The sequence below is a fragment of the Ambystoma mexicanum genome, chromosome 10 (genome assembly GCF_040938575.1).
Source record: "Ambystoma mexicanum isolate Mex_15411 chromosome 10, UKY_AmexF1_1, whole genome shotgun sequence".
Lineage (NCBI taxonomy): Eukaryota > Metazoa > Chordata > Amphibia > Caudata > Ambystomatidae > Ambystoma > Ambystoma mexicanum.
This window is the reverse complement of record NC_090932.1, coordinates 649,500,062-649,519,297: the sequence shown is the minus strand read 5'-3', so window position 1 is coordinate 649,519,297 and position 19,236 is coordinate 649,500,062. Positions and strand designations below refer to the sequence as shown.

The 19,236-nt window shown below is 46.0% G+C and overlaps 1 protein-coding gene across 1 annotated transcript in view; it reads right to left on the bottom strand.

Annotated features, from left to right (window-relative positions):
• ANKMY1 (ankyrin repeat and MYND domain containing 1) overlaps positions 1–19,236 on the bottom strand; it is a 674,408-nt gene that overhangs the window by 570,122 nt on the left and 85,050 nt on the right. The window contains exon 3 of the mRNA XM_069618246.1: positions 9,178–9,324. Within this exon, the coding sequence (XP_069474347.1) occupies positions 9,178–9,324 (147 nt within the window). The remainder of the gene's footprint in view (positions 1–9,177; positions 9,325–19,236) is intronic.

The window sequence follows — 19,236 nt, the reverse complement described above, 5'->3', positions numbered from 1 at the left end:
GTAAGTGGATGCTTCCACAAGATTGGGTGTGAGAAAGTATGCCCCCGAAGGATGCTTGCGTTGTGTCCTCAAGGGATGGGTGATAAAGTGATTCCATGTTAATTCAACAAATAAATTACTTTGTGGTAATTTACTTTGTTGTACTTTGAATTTTTACTTTACATTTTTTTGGGGCGGTCCTCCCCAAATTCCCCCTTCCCCTTCACTACCACCACTACCCCAAACCACTCCACACTTCCTTTAACCCCTTAATCCACAACTACATATAATTAATTAAAAGTCATTACCAGAAAGTAAATGAATGCTAAGTAATTTACTTTGTGGAAACAACAGGATACCGATAAGGTTATCTTACTGCTTCTGATGTTATTGTGGGGGAGAAAATGAATAGACTGAGTACAAGTCTGCGATTATGACAATTAAAGTCTTTTCTCCCAACCAGTTGTTTTGAACATCTTTCATTCTAAACAAACACTGTTGTAGGATATCTCTGTGGCATCCAACAAAACAGCCAAGCTTTTCAAAGTCTGCAAGGAACTGGTCAATCCTACTGCAGTCTCTTCCTCTACCGCACCCTTCCAGGCCCTTTGCTCGGCCCTGGCTGCACCCTTCACCACCAAAACACAGGACATCCTGTCTTTTCTCTCCTCCGCACCCACTCATGCACCATCATCTCCTGGGCCCCCCTTGGCTGCCCCCACCACTCCCTTCTTCTCTCCTCCCTCTCCTCTGTTGCATCAGAGGAGGTTTCTAGACAAGTCCGGTCTATGAAAGCCTCCTCCAAACAGGTCGACCCTTGTCCCTCCAAAACCATCAAGGATAACATTGAATCGCTAGTGCCAGCCTTGGAAGTCCTCTGCAAACTCTCCTTCACCACTGGAGTCTTCCCAACTACTTTCAAGCATTCTATTGTGCACCCTCTGCTCCAAAATCCCTCTGCCGACCCTACTATTCTGGCTAACTATCACCCGATCTCCAGGCACTCCTCTCCTGGGCGAACTCCTGGAGAAGTTGGTTATCTCTCAGCTTACTCTTCACACTGAATCTGTTGGTTGTCTCCATGACCATCAGTCTGGCTTTAGAGCAACCAGAGGCAAGGAAACTGCTCTTCTGGACACCTGTGAAGACCTGCTCTCAAACCTTGACTCAAACTCTCCTCTGCTTTTGATAGAGTAAACCACAACATCCTGATCTCCCATCCGCGTGAGACCCTGCGAAATCACTGATCAAGCCCTGGCGTGGCTAGCATCCTTTCTCTCTGACCGTCCTTCCCAGGCAGAACTTGGTTCCTTTCTCTCCGCTATCACTCTCTCTACTTGTGGTGTTCCCTAGGAATCTAATCTATCCCTCTGGTTTTTCAATGTCTATATGGCCTTTTGACCCACAGGATCTCTGCCTTCACCTCAAACTTTCAGTGTTATGCGGATGACACACAGTGCTCCTCTCAGCCTTTTCTTCCTCCTTGCTCATCCCTGACTTGTCTGTCCGCAATTCAGTCCTGGTTTACTGCTAATGATCTCTGCCTTAATGCCAGTAACACAGAGCTCGCCCTCATTGGGACGCCTGCTCCCGCATTCCCACTTTCACTCTGGCCGACCTCCCTTGGTCCTTCACCCTCATCCTCTAGTAAGGCAAAAAATATGGGGGTCATCTTCGACTTTACTCTCCCCTTCTCTTCGAAATATCTTGGACATGTCCAAAAAATCCCACTAGAAGCTGCACCTCCTCCGAGGTATTCTACCTTTTCTCACCTTCCCCCAGAGGCTCACTGTCTCCAAAGCCCTGGTTCGCTCCAGAATGGATTACTGGAACAGTCTCTTTCTCAATCATCCTATCTTTACTTTTCGACCTCTTCAACTTATCCAGAACAGAACTGCAAGACTTATCCTTGGTCTTAAGCCCAGGCACCACAACTCTCCAGTGCTGAAATCCCTCCACTGGCTCCCTGTAGCTACAAGGATCAAGTGCAAGTCCCCCTGCATAGCCCCTATTATCTACAACGCTCTCTTCCTAAATACTCTCCATCCAGAGCCCTGCGCTCGGCCTCCTCCAACTCTCTGCGGGTGAGTCGTTTTCCAAACAGAGATTTGGGGGAGATCCTTATCCTCTGCAGGTGCCTCCCTCTGGAACAGCCTACCTGCTTCTTTCCGTCTTGAGCCGTATCTCCTTAGGTTCTGGAAACTCCTCAAGACATTCCGCTTCTCTTGCTCTTTCTCTCTACCTCTCCCTTGCTAATCTCCTTTCTCTTCTGTCCTGCGTCCCTCCTTCGTTCTGATCCCCAACCTGTCTTAGTCAACGGACTGGTCGCCTGATACACCTGCAGAGCCTCACAGGTCCCAGGCTCCCCCGCCAGTCCTCCACTTGCCTCTGGGCCTCCGCACACTGCCTCGCATTACTTCACTCGGAATAGGTTCCATGGGAGTGGCACCCACTCTGCACTGAACCCTGGCCCCTGCTGGACTGGGAGCATCTGCCCCCGTCTCGCACTTCTGTCTGCACACTTGCATGACCTTGAATGTACTAGGCTTAGCATGTTTGTCTGTCCTGCCCTCTGCTCACGTCCCTCCCTAGCTGCCTGCATTCATAGACGCATAGATGACCAACCCTTTTTGGTCTTCTAGTTCTTCTCCCTCCCCACCCCCGTTTCTCCCCCCACTCTTCGTTACGCACTTACACTAGTAATGCCCTGGCCTAGTATACTAATTATTGCTGTTCAGAATGTTCAAGGCCTAAGAAAGACGACGATATCTCCTTGTTCCCTTCCCGCCTTGAAGTGCTTTGAAGCACTTCACTTGTGTATAAGCGCTTTACAAATAAACAATTACAATATCTGTAGTTTGTCATTGGAGTTCTCTCAGGTTTTGACTGTAGGATTCTGGGCCATAGCCCATTAGCTCCTGGAGTCCCCATTTGATGTGGGCATAGAACATTCTGCTTTCTGGTTTAAATACTCAATGGGCTGCTTGTAGTTAGCCTATTAGTAGGAGTGTCATGTACGCTATCTGGCATACCCAGCACTATCAGCCACTCATTCACAATAGGTAAAGAAATCTGGGTGCTCTCCTGCCAAATAGCATTATAATAGAACGGGTTTATCTGGGAGAACTGCACTGGATTAGTTATAGCGGATTTTTGTTTTTATTGGGCACCATTATGGCATTTCTCTGCATTCACATGGGTATTCACCAGTAGTTACAAGAGGTTTCTAGCACCATATTTAGATTGAGCTTTTTCCTGAATTTTCTTCACTGGGTCTTAACTCTGTCAGGTTAGTCTGACCTAAGGCATCCTCAGGAAAGTCAACTCTCATGACTCACTACTGCAATCAGGGTCAGGATGATCAATTAACTTGTTTTCAACCTCTTTGCTGGGCAGGGTTAAGAAGGAAGGTTGTATACCAGGAAGCTTATTGGCGACTAAACAGGAAAAGGGGTGTTTTGGGGGTTGTCTTCCTTTTCCTGTTAAAGGCTTCTGGAAGTTCTCTGGAATCAGCAGCGTCAGAGCCTTTGGACCAGACATCTTATCCTTCTCACACAACTAATATGCAGAGGATAGACCAGAGACTGATCTATATGTCTCTCTTAAGCCAAAGGGACTAAAATTGGTTGCGCAGGGTTACTGAAGATGAGGGATTTGTGACAACGAGAAGGTAGAGTCTGCTATATAAAAATTTGAAAATTACCTTCATGGTGATTCAGGTTCTCTTAGTCCTTCCTTCACAACTGGTTGGGGAACGCCTCCAAGTGCAGGCGGGCCGGAAAAAGCTGGCTGCAAACAGCTGTCACTTTAAGAAAATTGAAGGCGTAGGCCTACGTCACGCATGCATCCCTTCATGCGCCGGGCCTACACCTTACCACTATGTCACCAACATGCCACACCCAGTTCCTGTGGTTTCGCTAATGGTGATAGAATTTAAGTATATGCTTACTATAGGGAATGGATGGGTGTTGTGAAGGAGGAGAGCCTGGACTAAGACAACCTGAATCACCATGAAGGTAATTAAAGTTAAAGTTACTCACACTAGTGACTGCTGTATTCCTAGTCCATAGTCCACCTCTCTCCATACTGTTGGCAATTCCATCTGCATGAGATGGGACCAGAGCCATTATTTCAATGTAATTCCCTAAATGTGTTTGTTTGACAAGTGTAGCCAAGCACAACCATGGTCAGAGCTCCCTCTAGGTGCCACCTACAGCATTGCACCACTTGATGAACCCAACTGATGTCTAGTTTTAGTGGGGAAGGTGAGATGACCTATGACAGAAGGGGTATAAGGGTTTAGGTATTAATTAGTCACTATGGTGATTGATTTTAACTTACTCCTACATCCCATCCTCTTTCCTCCAACAGTCTTGCGAGACAACTGAGCAAGAAAACTACAGCAGGTGGAGGACCTATTCTGATCTACACAAATGTTTTTACAAAGTTACCTGGTCTAGTCAGGCATCAGCCTTAGAGTTGGTCTCCATCAAGAGGTAGATGAGGCCTACATTGCAAACCTCTAATGACACTGTAGCCACCTTGAATCTTAGATGTTACTCAATGAGCGTGTGGAGTATAAGGAGTAGAGAACATCTGACACTTGTATTTCTACAAAATACAAGAGTCTATCCTGCGAGGTGTAGCCACTTTGGATTCTAGCTGATGCTGAGTGGCACACCCTTAAAGAACATAGAGCAGCACAGAGGAGCGGAAATCCTTGTTTCGGTCTAGATACAACATTAGCACTTTGAGGACATTCAGATTGCGCAATATCCTTTTGTGAAGCTGGATTCGGACATATGTCAGGCAGATATATTTCTGGATTGATATGAAAATCTGTAAAGACCTTATAGACAAAAGAAGGGTGGGTACAAAGGACCACCTTGCACCTATGAAAGATGGTGGAGGGCTCTAATGCTGAAAGCACCTCCAACTCACTGACCCGGCAGGCTAATGTGACTGCTACCAGAAAGGTGGTCTTTCATAACACTAGGCAGATGTCGACATGGGCATCGGCTCAGAAGGCTTGTGAGTTAAGGCAGATAAAACCACATTAAGGTCCCATGAGAGGTTGGCAGCCTGAGAGGAGGAAAATATGTTAAAGTCCCTTAAAGTGTTTCTTAACAATTGGTTTTGAAAGAGAATGGGGATGTCCTCAGAATTCCTATGAGATCCCAAAGCCAAAAGGTAGGTTCTGCATGAGTCAGCAGTGATGCCTGACTTAGTTCGAGAATAATGACAAGACCTCATCCAAACTGCTGGATAAAAGATTTACCCCAATGCTGAAGACACAAATAATAAAAATGATTAATTTGTCTTTCAATTGGGCCCTGGTGGATTTCCTTTGGGCAGCCATGGTAACTTGCAGGTATTCCAAGGAAAGACCAAAATTACCTACTCTTAGGCACTCAAGAACTAAGCTAACAAGCTCAGAGATTATGGGTACGGGTGTAGGAACTGCGCCTATCTCCGAGAGGATATTCTACCTCTGGACCAGGTAAAAGAGAAATCTGGAAGAGGCTCTTGAGTCCTGAGAACCAGTATCTTGTCAGCCGCCAAGTGAAGACTAGCATCATTCTGCAAGATTGAGTGTTCTGGAATGCTTTAATGTCCTTGTGAATCAGCAGGAATGAGGGAAGGCACAAAGGACAAGCCCATCCCAGGAGATTTCCAGAGCATCTACTAGCTTGTGTAGTCAACTACCTAGATGGAAATGAAACTAGGGACACGCAGTGTTCTGAAAAGTGAAAAAGGCATCCTCCAACGGGACCCCCACAGAGTGAACAAACCCTGACTAATAGGTGATGAAACTCCTTCTCGTTATTAGTAAAGTGCAGCCTACTCAGAGAATCAACCTCCTTGTTGGACTCCCCCGGAATGTGAACAGCCTGAATATGGAGCTCCTGAGAGATGGCCTACTGCTCCAAGTCATCTGCTAGAACAGCTAGCTGGGGGACCTGGATGTCCTTTGCTTGTTTACATGAACCTGGCTGTAGTATTGACGGTCACTATCTGACCTGATAGGCCCTTGATGTTCACAAGGAATGGCTCGAGAGCATTAAAAGTATCCTTTAGCTCAATAATCTTTATGTGTAACAAAGCACAGCTGTGGAACACACCAGTCATGACCGTGAAGATTGTTAAGGGTAGCTTCCCATCCGAGTAAGGCGTCGTCTGAGGTAATGATGCAGAAGGATACCGAGATACGTGTCCTCCGGACCCATTGCACAGAGTCAATCCTCATAACAAAAAGCGGACAGGATCTGTGGGGGAGTGATCATCTTGAATCTTTCAATGGGATGGGAAAGGTTGAACGAAAGGACCAGGGAGGTTAACAGGCTGCTTCGCCCTGTTTCAGCACCGTGAATATTCTACAATAGAAACCTGAGCCCTACTGGAAAAGAACACCTCCACTGATCTCAGGTCTAGTAACTTCTGAACTTCCTGAGAAAGCATGATGGTTTATAACTGAACTGTACAGGGAGGGTTGGAGAGAGAAGAGTGGAAGTAGCAAAACATAATCCCATCTCACAATGAGAGGATTCAAGAGTCTAATTTAATCGCTCCCCAAGCGTAAAGGTGCAGGGAAATCCTCCTCGCCACCGGCGTGGCATGGGAGAAACAACCCTGTCAATGCTTGGGCTCTGGGTCAGGAGCTGAGGATCAGGAGCCTTGGAAGAACCCACAGGGGGTCATTGCTTGCTACTTCTTGCGCTGGGAAGACAGGCAAGAACAGTCAGCCTGTCTGGCACTCCCCTCTTGAAAACGCTTGGCACCTCTGAAAGAGCTGAAATGGTACTCCCTGAGTTTTCTTGGAAATCTGAAAGGGCTTTCAAGTGCGTTTTGTGAGGACTGCCAAAGACTTGGCAGGCTGAATGCTTGTCTTCTTTGTAGGTCCCTCATCAAAAGAAGAGTTGAATAGATTGATTCAGTTGAAATGATGTCGAAACAAGAGACCATACGTCAAAGACCATTTGTCAGCAGGAGACCAAAAGAGGGTCATCAGGGCCACAAAAGAATCATGGCCTGAATCCAACATAGGAGATAGCCATTACATAGCCCCAGTGAGTGGTACCACAGTACATTCCCAGGCACAAGCAAACTCACATGTGCAAATTGTATGCTGTACAAGTACACAGCAATCACAAAGCTTGATGCACAGCTGCCCTGCATCTCACATGCATAAGACCTATTAAGACCCTGCTAGAGATGCAAGCAATTGGCAGATGGAGGAGGGGAAGGTTGAAATGTAGGAAGAGAAATAGAGTGGGGCAAAAGGGGAGGAAACTGTAGAGAAAGAGGAAACACTAGAGGAGGAGGTGAAACAGAGAGAACGAGAGAGGGAGAGAGAGGGAGCAAGAGAGAGAGAGAGAGAGAGAGAGAGAGAGAGAGAGAGAGAGAGAGAGAGAGAGAGAGAGAGAGAGAGAGAGAGAGAGAGAAAACATGTGGTGGAGGTGCATTAAAAGACAGGGCGAGGGACAGAGGAGGAAAGAGACATTACAAAGGAGAGAAATGGAAGGTCATATTGTGAGTGGGGATCGAGAGAGATAGCGAGGAGATGGAATATCTAAAGACATTGGGATGAGAGGAAGTGGGGGAGAGTCAACAAAGGAGAGAGAAAGAAAAGGAGGCAAAAGCTCAGTATGCAGCAGAGGACAGTGAACACCAGAGATGTGTGGGAACAGAATGATTTAGCATAGGGAGAGACAGAGAAACAATGCTGAACTAACAAATTGGAGGAGGGTAGAGAATACCTTAAGGATGAAAGAAAGGGAGCAAGTCTTGTGAGAAAGACCAAGTGCAAAGGTCAGATCAAGAGCCTGAGTAAAGTTGAACACAAGAACATAGGGGTTGTGAACCCTAGTAGACCCTTAAGTTGGGAGGGTGATTTTCAAAGACGAATTAGCTGGGGGGAAAGGGGAAGTACCCTGGGGTGCAGTTGTTTATACCTTGCCTGAATTCTGCTGGAGGACCAAACTGTGCTGGGAGGTGGTGCTTGGTAGCAGAGTCCAGGAAGACCTACGCGAGAGCTGATAGACCCCTGCACCAGTCAAGTAAGACACAGCCAAAGAAGAAGTGTTCGGACACTATAAAATCCCAGGGACTATTCTGACTGTTTTAATCAACTGGGAGGAGGACTTGCAATAGGTAGGCAAGGAAAGAAGTGAAACCCACAATTTGAAAGGAAGCTAAGAATGTTGTTGGGTGGAACACCCCTCAGTAGTTGCTACATGCAAACTTAACCCGTTGATGATAAGAATAAGACAAGCAGAGAAATTCAATTTGACCTTCAGTCTTCCTGTTGTTCCTTTGGCTGTAAAACATGTCTGAAAAACATTTTCTCGATCTCACTTTACAAAAACGCGATCAAACCAAAGAGGTCAGTTTTACTGAGATATGTTGCCCTGTTATGATACAACGTTTTCATACTGCAACACATCACCGCCGTAGTCATCTCAGAGCACCTAAGCTTGTCAGAAACGTGCGGCATTATGCCCATGCCAGGCTGGCAAGAGTTTCCAGACCATAGCGTATTTGGGTTGAGGGAGTGGAAGATGAGACAAAAAGGTTAAAAAAGGACGAACAAGAAAAGAAATAACTAGTAGGTGAAATGGAGAGGGTTAATGTTTGTGAAAGGCCAAGGGCATGATAATCTAACGTAACATGTGCAGAGAGTTAAGGGTAAGTTCAAAGGTGCGTGTTAATAAGAGACACACTCACTTGTGAGCAGATCTCATATACAATATTACAAGCTGTAGTGTGTTGCTGCTTGCTAGATTTGTGATGTGCTGAAGCGTGCCAGAGTTCACTGCCCAGGTATGTTTAACTCCTCTTACAAAGCCACCTCGAATGGATAGTTTGAAAATGTGTACACAGCCCTTGTTTACTAAATCATTATTTCGAGCAGATGACCAATGTCCAAGGCATCTTTAAGACTGCGTGAAAACACATATAATTACGCTTCTTTTCATACAAATAACATTTACAGAAAAGTAGCCCACACCACTTTGCAATTATCTCAACTTTAATTTCAGGTAGAACAGTCCTAAAGTTTAAGCGAATTATTTTTTTTGTTTTCCACATTTTTCCAATCAAAATAAAGTACTTTGTTTTTATATTTCTGCTTTTGGAAAGGCAAGACCAGGAAGTTGTAGAAACTTAAAAACACAATTTTACTTTCATTTCGTGAATTACCTGAAATGTTCGATTATCTAGAAATTCCATGATTCCGTAGCCCTCTTTTCGGCCCAGATAAAAGGACCCTGTAAAAGTGGAAATATCTGGCCAAGTATAAGTTCCTTTGCCATGAGGATGGTCCTTGTAGAATTCGCCCACGTATCTCTGAAATGAAAGGACAAATGGATATCCCTCAATATTTAATATATGTGCAGAAACAGATTAAGAAGTCGCATGGACATTTGAGCAACAGGAGCATGAAAAACGTCTCATTACGAAAACCAGCAGGCTGCCGCCGGACCGGTAATACCATTCCGCCTCCGAGATTGCCAGAATCACCGGGGCATTGCAACCCCGGTGACCCAGTAATTCCGGAGGAAGAATTCTGTAAATCCCCATTACCATGGAGTCCCTTAGGACTCCATGGGGATGGGGACCATGGAAACACCGGTTCCGTCTATGACAGAGCCGGTGTTTCCATGTCCGCCTGCAGGCGGGTGGTGTTACTTCCGCCAGGTCATGCTTGGCGGGAGTGACACCTCCCGCCTGCAGGACTCGGAATCAGCTGGTCCGGAAACAACGGTGGCGGCGGATTTACCGCCACTGTTGTTTCCGGACCGGCTGACTCATAATGAGGCCCAATGTTTTCCAGAAGTCCATAAAATACAACTTCTCAATATATTTGCATCTCCTGAGCATTTGAAAGCTTGAGTTAAACGTTCTAGGGCTCTACAGACCATGATTAATGCTTACGCAATATTTATGAATAATTTGGGTCTAAAAATAAACACTAAGAAATCAGCAGTAATGGCCTGTGTAGGTAGAAAACGTCCAGCTCCCATGAAACCTATGCTCTGCGTTGGGGAAATTATACCCAGAGTTAAGGTTTTTGACTACCTGGGAATTAGTTTCTCAGAAGCATTAAATGGTGGGGCCCACGTGGCCAAACAATCTGCTAAGATGAGCCAACAACTAGGAGGCATATTTAGATTTATGTCTAAGTGCAAGGGACAACCACTGGACGTGATCACTAAGATTTATGGAGTACAAACTGTAGCTACCGCTATGTACGGTGCACCCATTTGGGGTCTCTAGAATGCAGCTGAGATACAAAGGAAGGAGACCACATTTTTTAAAAACCCTGCTGGGGCTCCCGTCCAGTGCCTCTGGAATAGCAATGCACAGAGAACTGGGTGTGGAGTTCTGGGAGGACCAGTGGGCAATGGCTCCACTTTTATTTTGGGTCCGGTTATGGGCCAATGAACATGCCTCTCTTTGCCATTTCATCATTCATGCTGTGTTGGGTCGAGTTGGATGGCGAAAAATTCCCTGGCTTGCATATGTTTCGAAAAATTTGGGGGAAGTTAACCTAAGCGCTCTCTTTCCGCCCGCCACACTAATCACCAAGAGGGAGGGGGCGCTATATAAAATAGCATTGGGTGAGATTGCAGTGAGGAAAAGAATCCTCGAGGAGTATGGCCACAGATCTGGACAATTTCACACCAGTATCAGTAGACTCACAGGAATACAACCCTACTTGACCTGGAGTCCGCACAAAAAAGATAGGTGGCTGATTACGAGGGCACGGTTTGATTCCCTTCGGTTACAAGGCAACACCGACAAATGGAAAGGCTTTCCCGACTCTGCGGGTTGCCCGATCTGTGGCCACCACCTCGAGGATCTATCCCACCTACTGTTTTTCTGTGCAGGATATGCCAGCATTCGTAGAGCGACCCTGATTCCTGCCCTTAAGAAGACAGTGATACGTTCGCATAGGACAGCTCTCGTGTTTCTTTTGAGTGCCGACACGCCCTACACAGCGTGGGCACTGCTAATGTTTTTGAAGAGAGCGATGTTCTTCAGAAAGGGCTTATTAAAACTGCAAGGTGATGCTAGCTAGTACTATGAATTTTATAACAGTTTTAGCAATTGGCATTTAACGTTCATTCTGTGTTTTTTAACTGATGTTGTTAGTGTTTTTATGGGGTCATTATTTATGAAATGATATGATCAATGATTTTATTGCAGGTTATCCTCTTAGAATGTTCATGGTTCTTAATTATTTAGAAGTTCTGATGGAATTGTAATTTTATATGTGCATAACAGTGTTTTTTGTCGTTTAACGGATTTTTTTACTAATCCGAATAAACTTGTTTGACTGACTTAAACGTTTTTAAAAAAGTAGATACAAACCTATTTCCTCAAAATGTGTTCATACTGCACGAATATAACCAATTACAAAACAGCTTAATCAAGAAACATGTAAAGGACAACACTTACATTGTATGATTTGAACAATCGGAAACTGTCAATAATAACAACGCAATTATGAATGATTTGTCAGCAGTGTAAAGCAGCAGCAGCTAAAAATGATGAAAATCATTTCTTAAATCATTTTAGAAGGATGCCTTAAAAAGCAAGTGAGGGCCCTGCAGGGGATACCCTTTGATATAAGTACTTTAAAAAGATGCTGTTATGTTTCATTACCTGATTTTGTATTGCTTCTGTAAGTGATCCTACCTTTATGTCACAAACTTTACCAAAAATTATGTGTTGAAGTGCATCGCTCGCCTTCTGCATTACTGGCAAGGTCTTTAATTACAAAGATAGAAAGATTCCAACAAAAGCTCGTATGTGACGTGTGACTGTAGATATGTTCTGGGTAGAGGGGACTTCTAGTGTTAAGGGCTGGGCCTGCCAGGTGGTAAGCACACCTAGCTGCCAGGTAAGGTTATGGAACAAGAATGTCCCGGATGCGTTTGGACCGTTAAGCAGAATTGATATAGTATCCACACTTACTCCAAAGCACTCAAACAAACGAGCAAAGCTACTTGGAAGGCCCTCTACAGCTTGGTGGATCATTGGACCAGCCTGAGGAGTGTACTGGCCAACTGTGGAGGGGAGAATGTTTGGAACACTTTCCAACATGTCCTCGGACTGAGGGATTTTTAAACTAGTGGGTACAGGTAACAAACAGATCATACCTAAACAATTCCCAGGGCATACTCAGGCCTTTCAAAATCCCGGTGCGATCTAGCACACTTTAGGAACTACTTAGAAGAGTAACAGAGAGATTTAGGCTGCAATGTGTCTCTATGGCCAAATTATTCCTGTAAAGTAACAAGTCCCTCTAGTAAGTTTGTCACATGGTGCTCTACTGGATCCAGGCTATTCGCTAATGACATAGCAGTGCTTTTATTTAAAAAAAAAAAATCTCTAAGGTGCTTTAAAAGAATGTATTGGGCCCACATTTGCAAGATGACAACTGAGGCAGATTAGGTACCTATAAGGTCAATCGGTTTTTTTGGACTTTTTTTGCCCAAAAAACGAATTGAACATTTTTATTTTTTATTTGGGGTGAGTTCCCCCACAATACCCGTCCCATATTATGTACTACCTATATCCCGCCCCCTACACCCTTTAGCCCCTTACCCACACACCCATATTTTTAGATGGTTTTTTTTCGGCAAAAACCCTTCCCGAAAACAACTAATCTAAAAAATAAGCAGGCGATGTAACAATATCGTACCGTCCAATGGACATTATAAACATCCAACAAGATAATGCATGTGTGAGAAGTGGTGATAAGGGACACAGCACTCCATACTCCCTGATAGATTCGGGAGTAAGGAAGGGTTGTGTGATGGCCTGCTATTGTTTTCCTTAAATATAAATGGCCTTTATGACACTGTTATTTTTATTTTTAAATTTATATAGCACTACAAACCCTCAGGCATCTGAGCGCTGCTTATTATTACCCACGATCTGTGGTGCTCATTTATTGACCTCGAAAGGACGAAAGGATGAAAGGCTGAGTTTGCCCCTGCCGGGATTCGAACCTGCGTCGGCAGGCTCTGCACGGATGTCAAAGCGAGTTCGCTACTCGCTGTGCTATCTGACCTGATATTGGCGCAGACATCCACAGGACTGGCAACATGACTTTGCCAATTCTGGCCTATGCAGATGACACCGTGCTAATAGCATGACCTCCTAGAGCTTTACAACGCCTGATCACGAAGTGTACATGATTTATGAATCAGCTGGATTTACATGTGAACAAGGCAAAGTCTGCTATTCTGGTCTGCAACTTATATAGAACGTATGCTAAAATACACAAGATGTGTAGAACCAACTGTGTCATGCCCCAGGTGTTCGACTTTGATTCCCTAGGTATTCGTTTTTCTAATGAATTAGCAGGTGGTGGCCATATTGCCAAACAGGGTCTCAAAATGAAACAAGCCTTGGCTGGTGTTTCACGTTTTATGAATATGTGTAAATCTCCACCTTTAAATAGGATTTTGAAGTTCCACACAATGAAAACAAAAGTAGTAGTAACATATGGTGCTACTATATAGGGCTTTATGACGCCATCTCAGCTACACACAGTGTAGAATCATTTTCCTAAGAAATGTTTGGGACCGACTCCAGTCTAGCACAGAAAAAAGAGGATCCAAGACGGAACCCTCCTGTCCCCTGCACACCCTCAAATCCCGTCACTGGACGGTTAAATAATTATGCAGTGCACGCTGGTCTAGGGCTTGAGCTATTTGGAGGATTAGATGTCTCTAGAACCAGTTTTTCATTGGCTAGACCTCTGACACCGCTCTATGGCTGCTTTAACCCAATCTATTATTATTCATAATTTATCAAAAAGGGGTGCTTTGTCGATTTCACGGTTTCATCATGTTAGCCACTTTTTACTGAAAATTAATGCACACTCCCACTTCCTCTCTCCATGTAAACCAGATATGTACACAGATTTTAGCTGGCTTCTGAACTGCAATGTTTTACATAGCAAAACGACCAGGAACTATCAACACCTTTTAATCGTAGATATGTGTTATTTACAACTGACACTATCCAGAACTACCTTCTATGGAGTGACCATCTTTATGACAGATGTTTCATAACAAGGGCACGCTTTAATTGTATCCCCCTAAGAGCAATAACTGCTGTGTGGCCGAGCCTACCATCTGAACAAAATTGTGCAATGTGTTCTGCGCAGTGTGAAGATTTGTTACATGTTATTGTTTGTGCGCAACCTTTCTGCATGTAAGAACTAGAAGGATATCATTGATTTTAAGGGGAACTGGATTTTTACAGTATCGCCCAGCGTTATATTATCTACTAATAGCTGACACCCTCCTTATCGCCAAGCATTACTTTTTTTCCTTCATCTTTTCTCTTCTTCCATTGCCCTTATTTCTCCATTATCAAAAGGCTGAGAAACAGTGTAAAGTGATGCCATTTTCAAATGGGTTATGGTGAGTTTTAGGTTTTAAACCGGCGGGTCCTGATTGCTGATGTTGTTTTTGTTGGACTTTATGATGGAATTGGAAAAGGTAAACTAAATGCCTAGTAAAACAAACACGTAAAATTTACATGTTTTTTATTGTACCTTTGTTGTGTCTTTTATCAAGTTTACTGTATTGTGTGTTTTTATTATCTTCTTTCTGTTTTATAGAATCTAATATTTCGCTACAAACGTAAACGAACATGCGCACGAATATCAGGAACAAAACACACAACAGTAACATGGTCTGGCCATATTGCAGGGTATATCACAATATTTCAACCTAGAAACATCTTTACATAAACAAGTACTCTCCTGCAAAACTATACAATATGTATTCACCTTGGCTCATGTGAGCCTGCCATAATTCCTTCCACTGGAAACAAAGAGGTGTACATTTACTGTAAAGATTTAACCATTTGACATGCTTAGTATATGCAGAGCTGTATTATTAAGCTAACTCTCATATGGAAGCGGTGAGCAAAGACACTTGCAAAGTACACTTTAGCTTTTTATTTAGTTGGTGTTAAGAGATGCAGACTTAATTCCGCATTATGTTTGCGTGCCCCTGCATCAGGGGCTCTTTTTTTGTGTTTTTACAAGGATAAAAAACACTTTCTGCATTTCACTTGTATTCAATTTATGTGGACAAAGGGGGGAAACATGAATATCATCAACAAATACATAGGTAAACATTCACATAAAAATATGTACAAACACGTACAAAGCAATTACAGAGCCGTGTAAACGGTTTGCCTCGGTGGCATTAAATGTTTGAAGTTGACTGATAAGGGGAGGACCTAATTGTTGGGTCCTTCCCTTATCAGTCGACTTCAAACATTTAATGCCAAGACGATTTTGACTGCCTTTGTTTTTTAACTTTATGTTGGTTGCCCTCTCCATCAGCCCCTCCTCTGGCAGCCATCTTCAGATTTGGTAAGCAAGTAAAGTGGCAGTATGACGAAAAAGAGCCACAGAGGGGACGGAGGGAGGGTTTGCAAGTGAATCCATGCCAGACACATGCTGGAGAACAATAGTTACAGGTAAGTAACTTGTTCCTTCTCCAGTATGGGGTCTGGCAGGGATTCACATGCTCATGAATAACGAATACGAAGCAGTACAACATTACACAACCACAGGAAGTGGCAAGGATCAACAGAAGCAATCAACTCTTACCTCTGGAACAGACTCACCTCAAGCGAACAGGTTGCATAGCACTACTTGTCCGACTCTGGACCCCTCATTGGAATCCCTGTTGACGCAGTAGAACCTCGTGAAGGTATGCGTGGACCTCCACGTAGCAACCCTGCAGATGTTCAGCAGGGGTACACCACCTAGGAGTGCCGTTGTCGCAGCAATCGCTCTGGTAGAGTGGGCTCTTGGACGTCCGGGCAGCGGTCAGTTCACCAACCGATGACAGTGCATGATGCAGCCAGTGTGCCACCTTGAGATGGAAGCCTTGGACAACGCCTTCCCATGGTTCACAGGACCAAACTTCACAAACAGCTGTGAAGTCTTTTGAAAACTCTTTGTGCATGCCACGTAGAACTTCAGGGCACGAGCAACGTCCAGCAAGGGCAAGGCCCTTTCAGCCGGTGACCAAGGTTCCGGAAAAAAACGGGTAACATCAAAGGTTCGTTGAGGTGGAATTCCGACAGAACCTTAAGCATGAAAGAGGGGTGCGTCTGTAGCACTACCCTTGACTCATGGAAAGTCAGGTATGGCTGCTTGCAGGATAGAGCCTGTATCTCACCCACCCTCCTGGCCGAGGTGATGGCGACCAGGAAAGCCGTTTTCCATGAGAGAAACTTGAGAGGGGCCTGATGCATAGGCTTGAAGTGGGCCCCCATGGGCTCCGTCAGCACCATGCTGAGATCCCACGCCTAGGCAGGAGCCTTCACCGGCGGCAACCAACGAAAAAGTCCTTTGAGGAATTCCTTGACAAGTCGATGAGACTAAAGTGAAGACCTTCTTGGAGACCTGGTGTAGTGAGAGATAGCCGCCGGATGTACCTTGATCGAGGCTTGTGCCAATCCAGCCTTGGCCATGGATAGCAAATATGGTCGAATCTGCAGGGCTGTGACCCTCAGGGGGTCCAACAATTAATATGAATATCGTCAGAGCTCTAGGCTTTTTCCTGTCAGGACACCCTTTTCTTGTATGTATCGATGACTCATAGCAGGAGAGGCAACAGAGGAAATGCATACAGAAACATCCCTTCCCATGGGAAGGAGAATGCTTCCCCTATGCTCCTCGGCTGGTGGAATCTGCTGGCAAAGTTCTGTCATTTGGAGTTTGCCGCCATTGCAAACAGATCGATCTGGGGCCTTCCCTGCTTTGTGAAGATGTTGTCCACCTGGTCCTGGCAGGAGTGCAATTCCCTGCTGAGGGAATCTGCAATGGTGTTCTTGACTCCCGATAGGTGAAGAGGGACGAGGAATATTTCTTGTCCGACGGCCCAGTGCCTCAAGTCCTACGTGTCCCTGGAGAGTGCCAGGGATAGAGTGCTTCCTTGTTTCCTGATGTAGAACATTGTGGTGGTGTTGTCCGTGAAGTTCCTCACCACCTTTCCCTTCAGAGATGGAAAGAATGACTTGAGGGCCCATAACACTGCATGTAGCTCCAGGATGTTGATATGGAGATCCTTCTCCTCCGGCAGCCACAGGCCTCTGGAATGCAGACGTCCGGTGTGGGCTCCCCAGCCTTCCAGGGAAGTGTCCATGGTGACCGTTTCCTGAAATGGAGGGCTCTGAAACCCTGTGCTCTGGGCGATGTTGGAGGGGACATCCCACCACCTTATTGCACGATGGAACTCGCTGTCCAGAGTGATCTCGTCTGTAAAATTTCCGGACACTTGTACCCAGCGAGCATCCAGGAACTCCTGAAGAGGTTGCATCTGTAACCCGCAGAGCTGAATGAGGTAGATGCAGGATGACATCATGCCGAGTAATGACTTGACGGTCCACACCATGGCAGTCTTCATTGACAACAGCTGCTGCACATTCCCCTGAATGGCTGCTACCCTCTCCGCCACGTGTGACGCTAGGCAGAACACTGTCTTGGGTATGGCCCCCAGGAACAGCACATTCCGCTATGGTGTCAAGCAGGACTTTGGATAATTGATGGAGAATCCCAGATCCGTTTGTCAGTAGCGTGACGGCCGCCTCCATATGTCCGACGACCAACTCTCGCAAGCGGGCCCGGATGAACCAGTCATCGAGGTACGGGTATACGTGAATCCTTCATAGATGCAGATGGGCTGCCACCGGTGCCAGGCACTTTGTGAACACTCTGGGGGCCGACTTCAAGCCGCAGGCTAGGGCCTTGAACTGGTAGTGCTGTCCCTGCACTACGAAGCGAAGACACTTCCGGTGTTTCCTGTAAATGGGGACGTGGAAGTAGGCGTCCTCCTGGTCCAGTGACATCAAGAAATTGCCTCTTTCCAGTTGGCCGAGCACATGCTGCAACGTGATCATGCTGAATAATCTGAGACTTGAGGTGCTTGTTCAGATGTCGCAAGTCCAGAATGGGCCTCCAGCCCCCGTCTTCTTTCTTACCAAGAAGTATCTGGAATAGAATCCGGAGCCCTGGAGTCGCTGGGGAGCCTGCTCTATCGCCCCTTCTCGTAGCATAGCCTGTACCTCCTCCAAGAGCTGAGGGATGTGCTGCTCCTGACGGGCCATCAGAGGGATCCTCGGACACCTGTGTATGTCCTCGGGCGAGAGCGTCCAGCAACCATCTGTCATTGGTGATCTTTTCCCACTCGCCGATGAACCTCATCAGCCGGCTTACCACCGGGGTGTACGGGTCGGGGTGCAATGTCTTGGCCAGTTCAGGCTTGCTTCGGCACTGGCACCCTGCCCTGCTGGCGACGGTAACGCAGTCCACCTCCACCGTAGGCCTGGGAATGGACTACGTGGGCTTCTTGGGTCGTGGATCTGGAAGGCTGACGGTACGAGAAGGAGAAACCTTCATTTTCATTTTGTGGCAACCCTGGCTGACAGAAAAAAAAAGAGAAACCTTTCAAAGACTTGCCCGACTTTCCTCTGGGGGAGCAAAAGGGAGAGCGTTGCTGCTGCATAGTGCCCGGGAATAGGCTGACTCTGTATCCGCCTGTAGGGACACGTGGACGACCTTCCCGAAAAGATTATCTCAGTCAAAAGGTATGTTCAGCACATTTGTTTGGACCTCTTGGCGATAAAAGCAGACAGTTCCCCATCTGCAGGAACCACGTCGGCAACGTCCAGCACCATTGTGATGGAATGATCCGACACTATCTCTCCGTTCTGGAAGAGGATGATCACCTCCATCCTCTTGTCATCCGTGAGGAACTCCAAAATCGGACCCAGCTTGTATCACAGCTCCCTGTCGTACCTAGCTAGGATCGCCAGTGGGTTGGCCACCTTGATGGTGGACGCTGCGGTATAAATCACTTTCCTCCCCATGGCGTTCATTTTCTTATCCTCGCTGTCCGGAGAGACTGAAGACAACGAGGACGGGTTAGATGACCATTTCCTCGCGACCGCCGAAACCACCGAATCCCCCGATGGTTGCGATCACAGACACTGGTGTGCGGATTCCGGTATGTGGCACTTACTTCTCCAGCCTATCCCGCTTGGCTAGAGCCATGCAAGGGTTCTTCAAGAGGGCCAGGCCCTCCACCCACACGTTTGTTGTCCAGAAGGGGCGCCACCATGATTGTCTTCCTCTTGGCCTCAAGCCTATGGTACAGGAAACCCTCCTTCCTGGTTTCTTCAGGCACAAGCTGGACGAGCTCAGAGGCC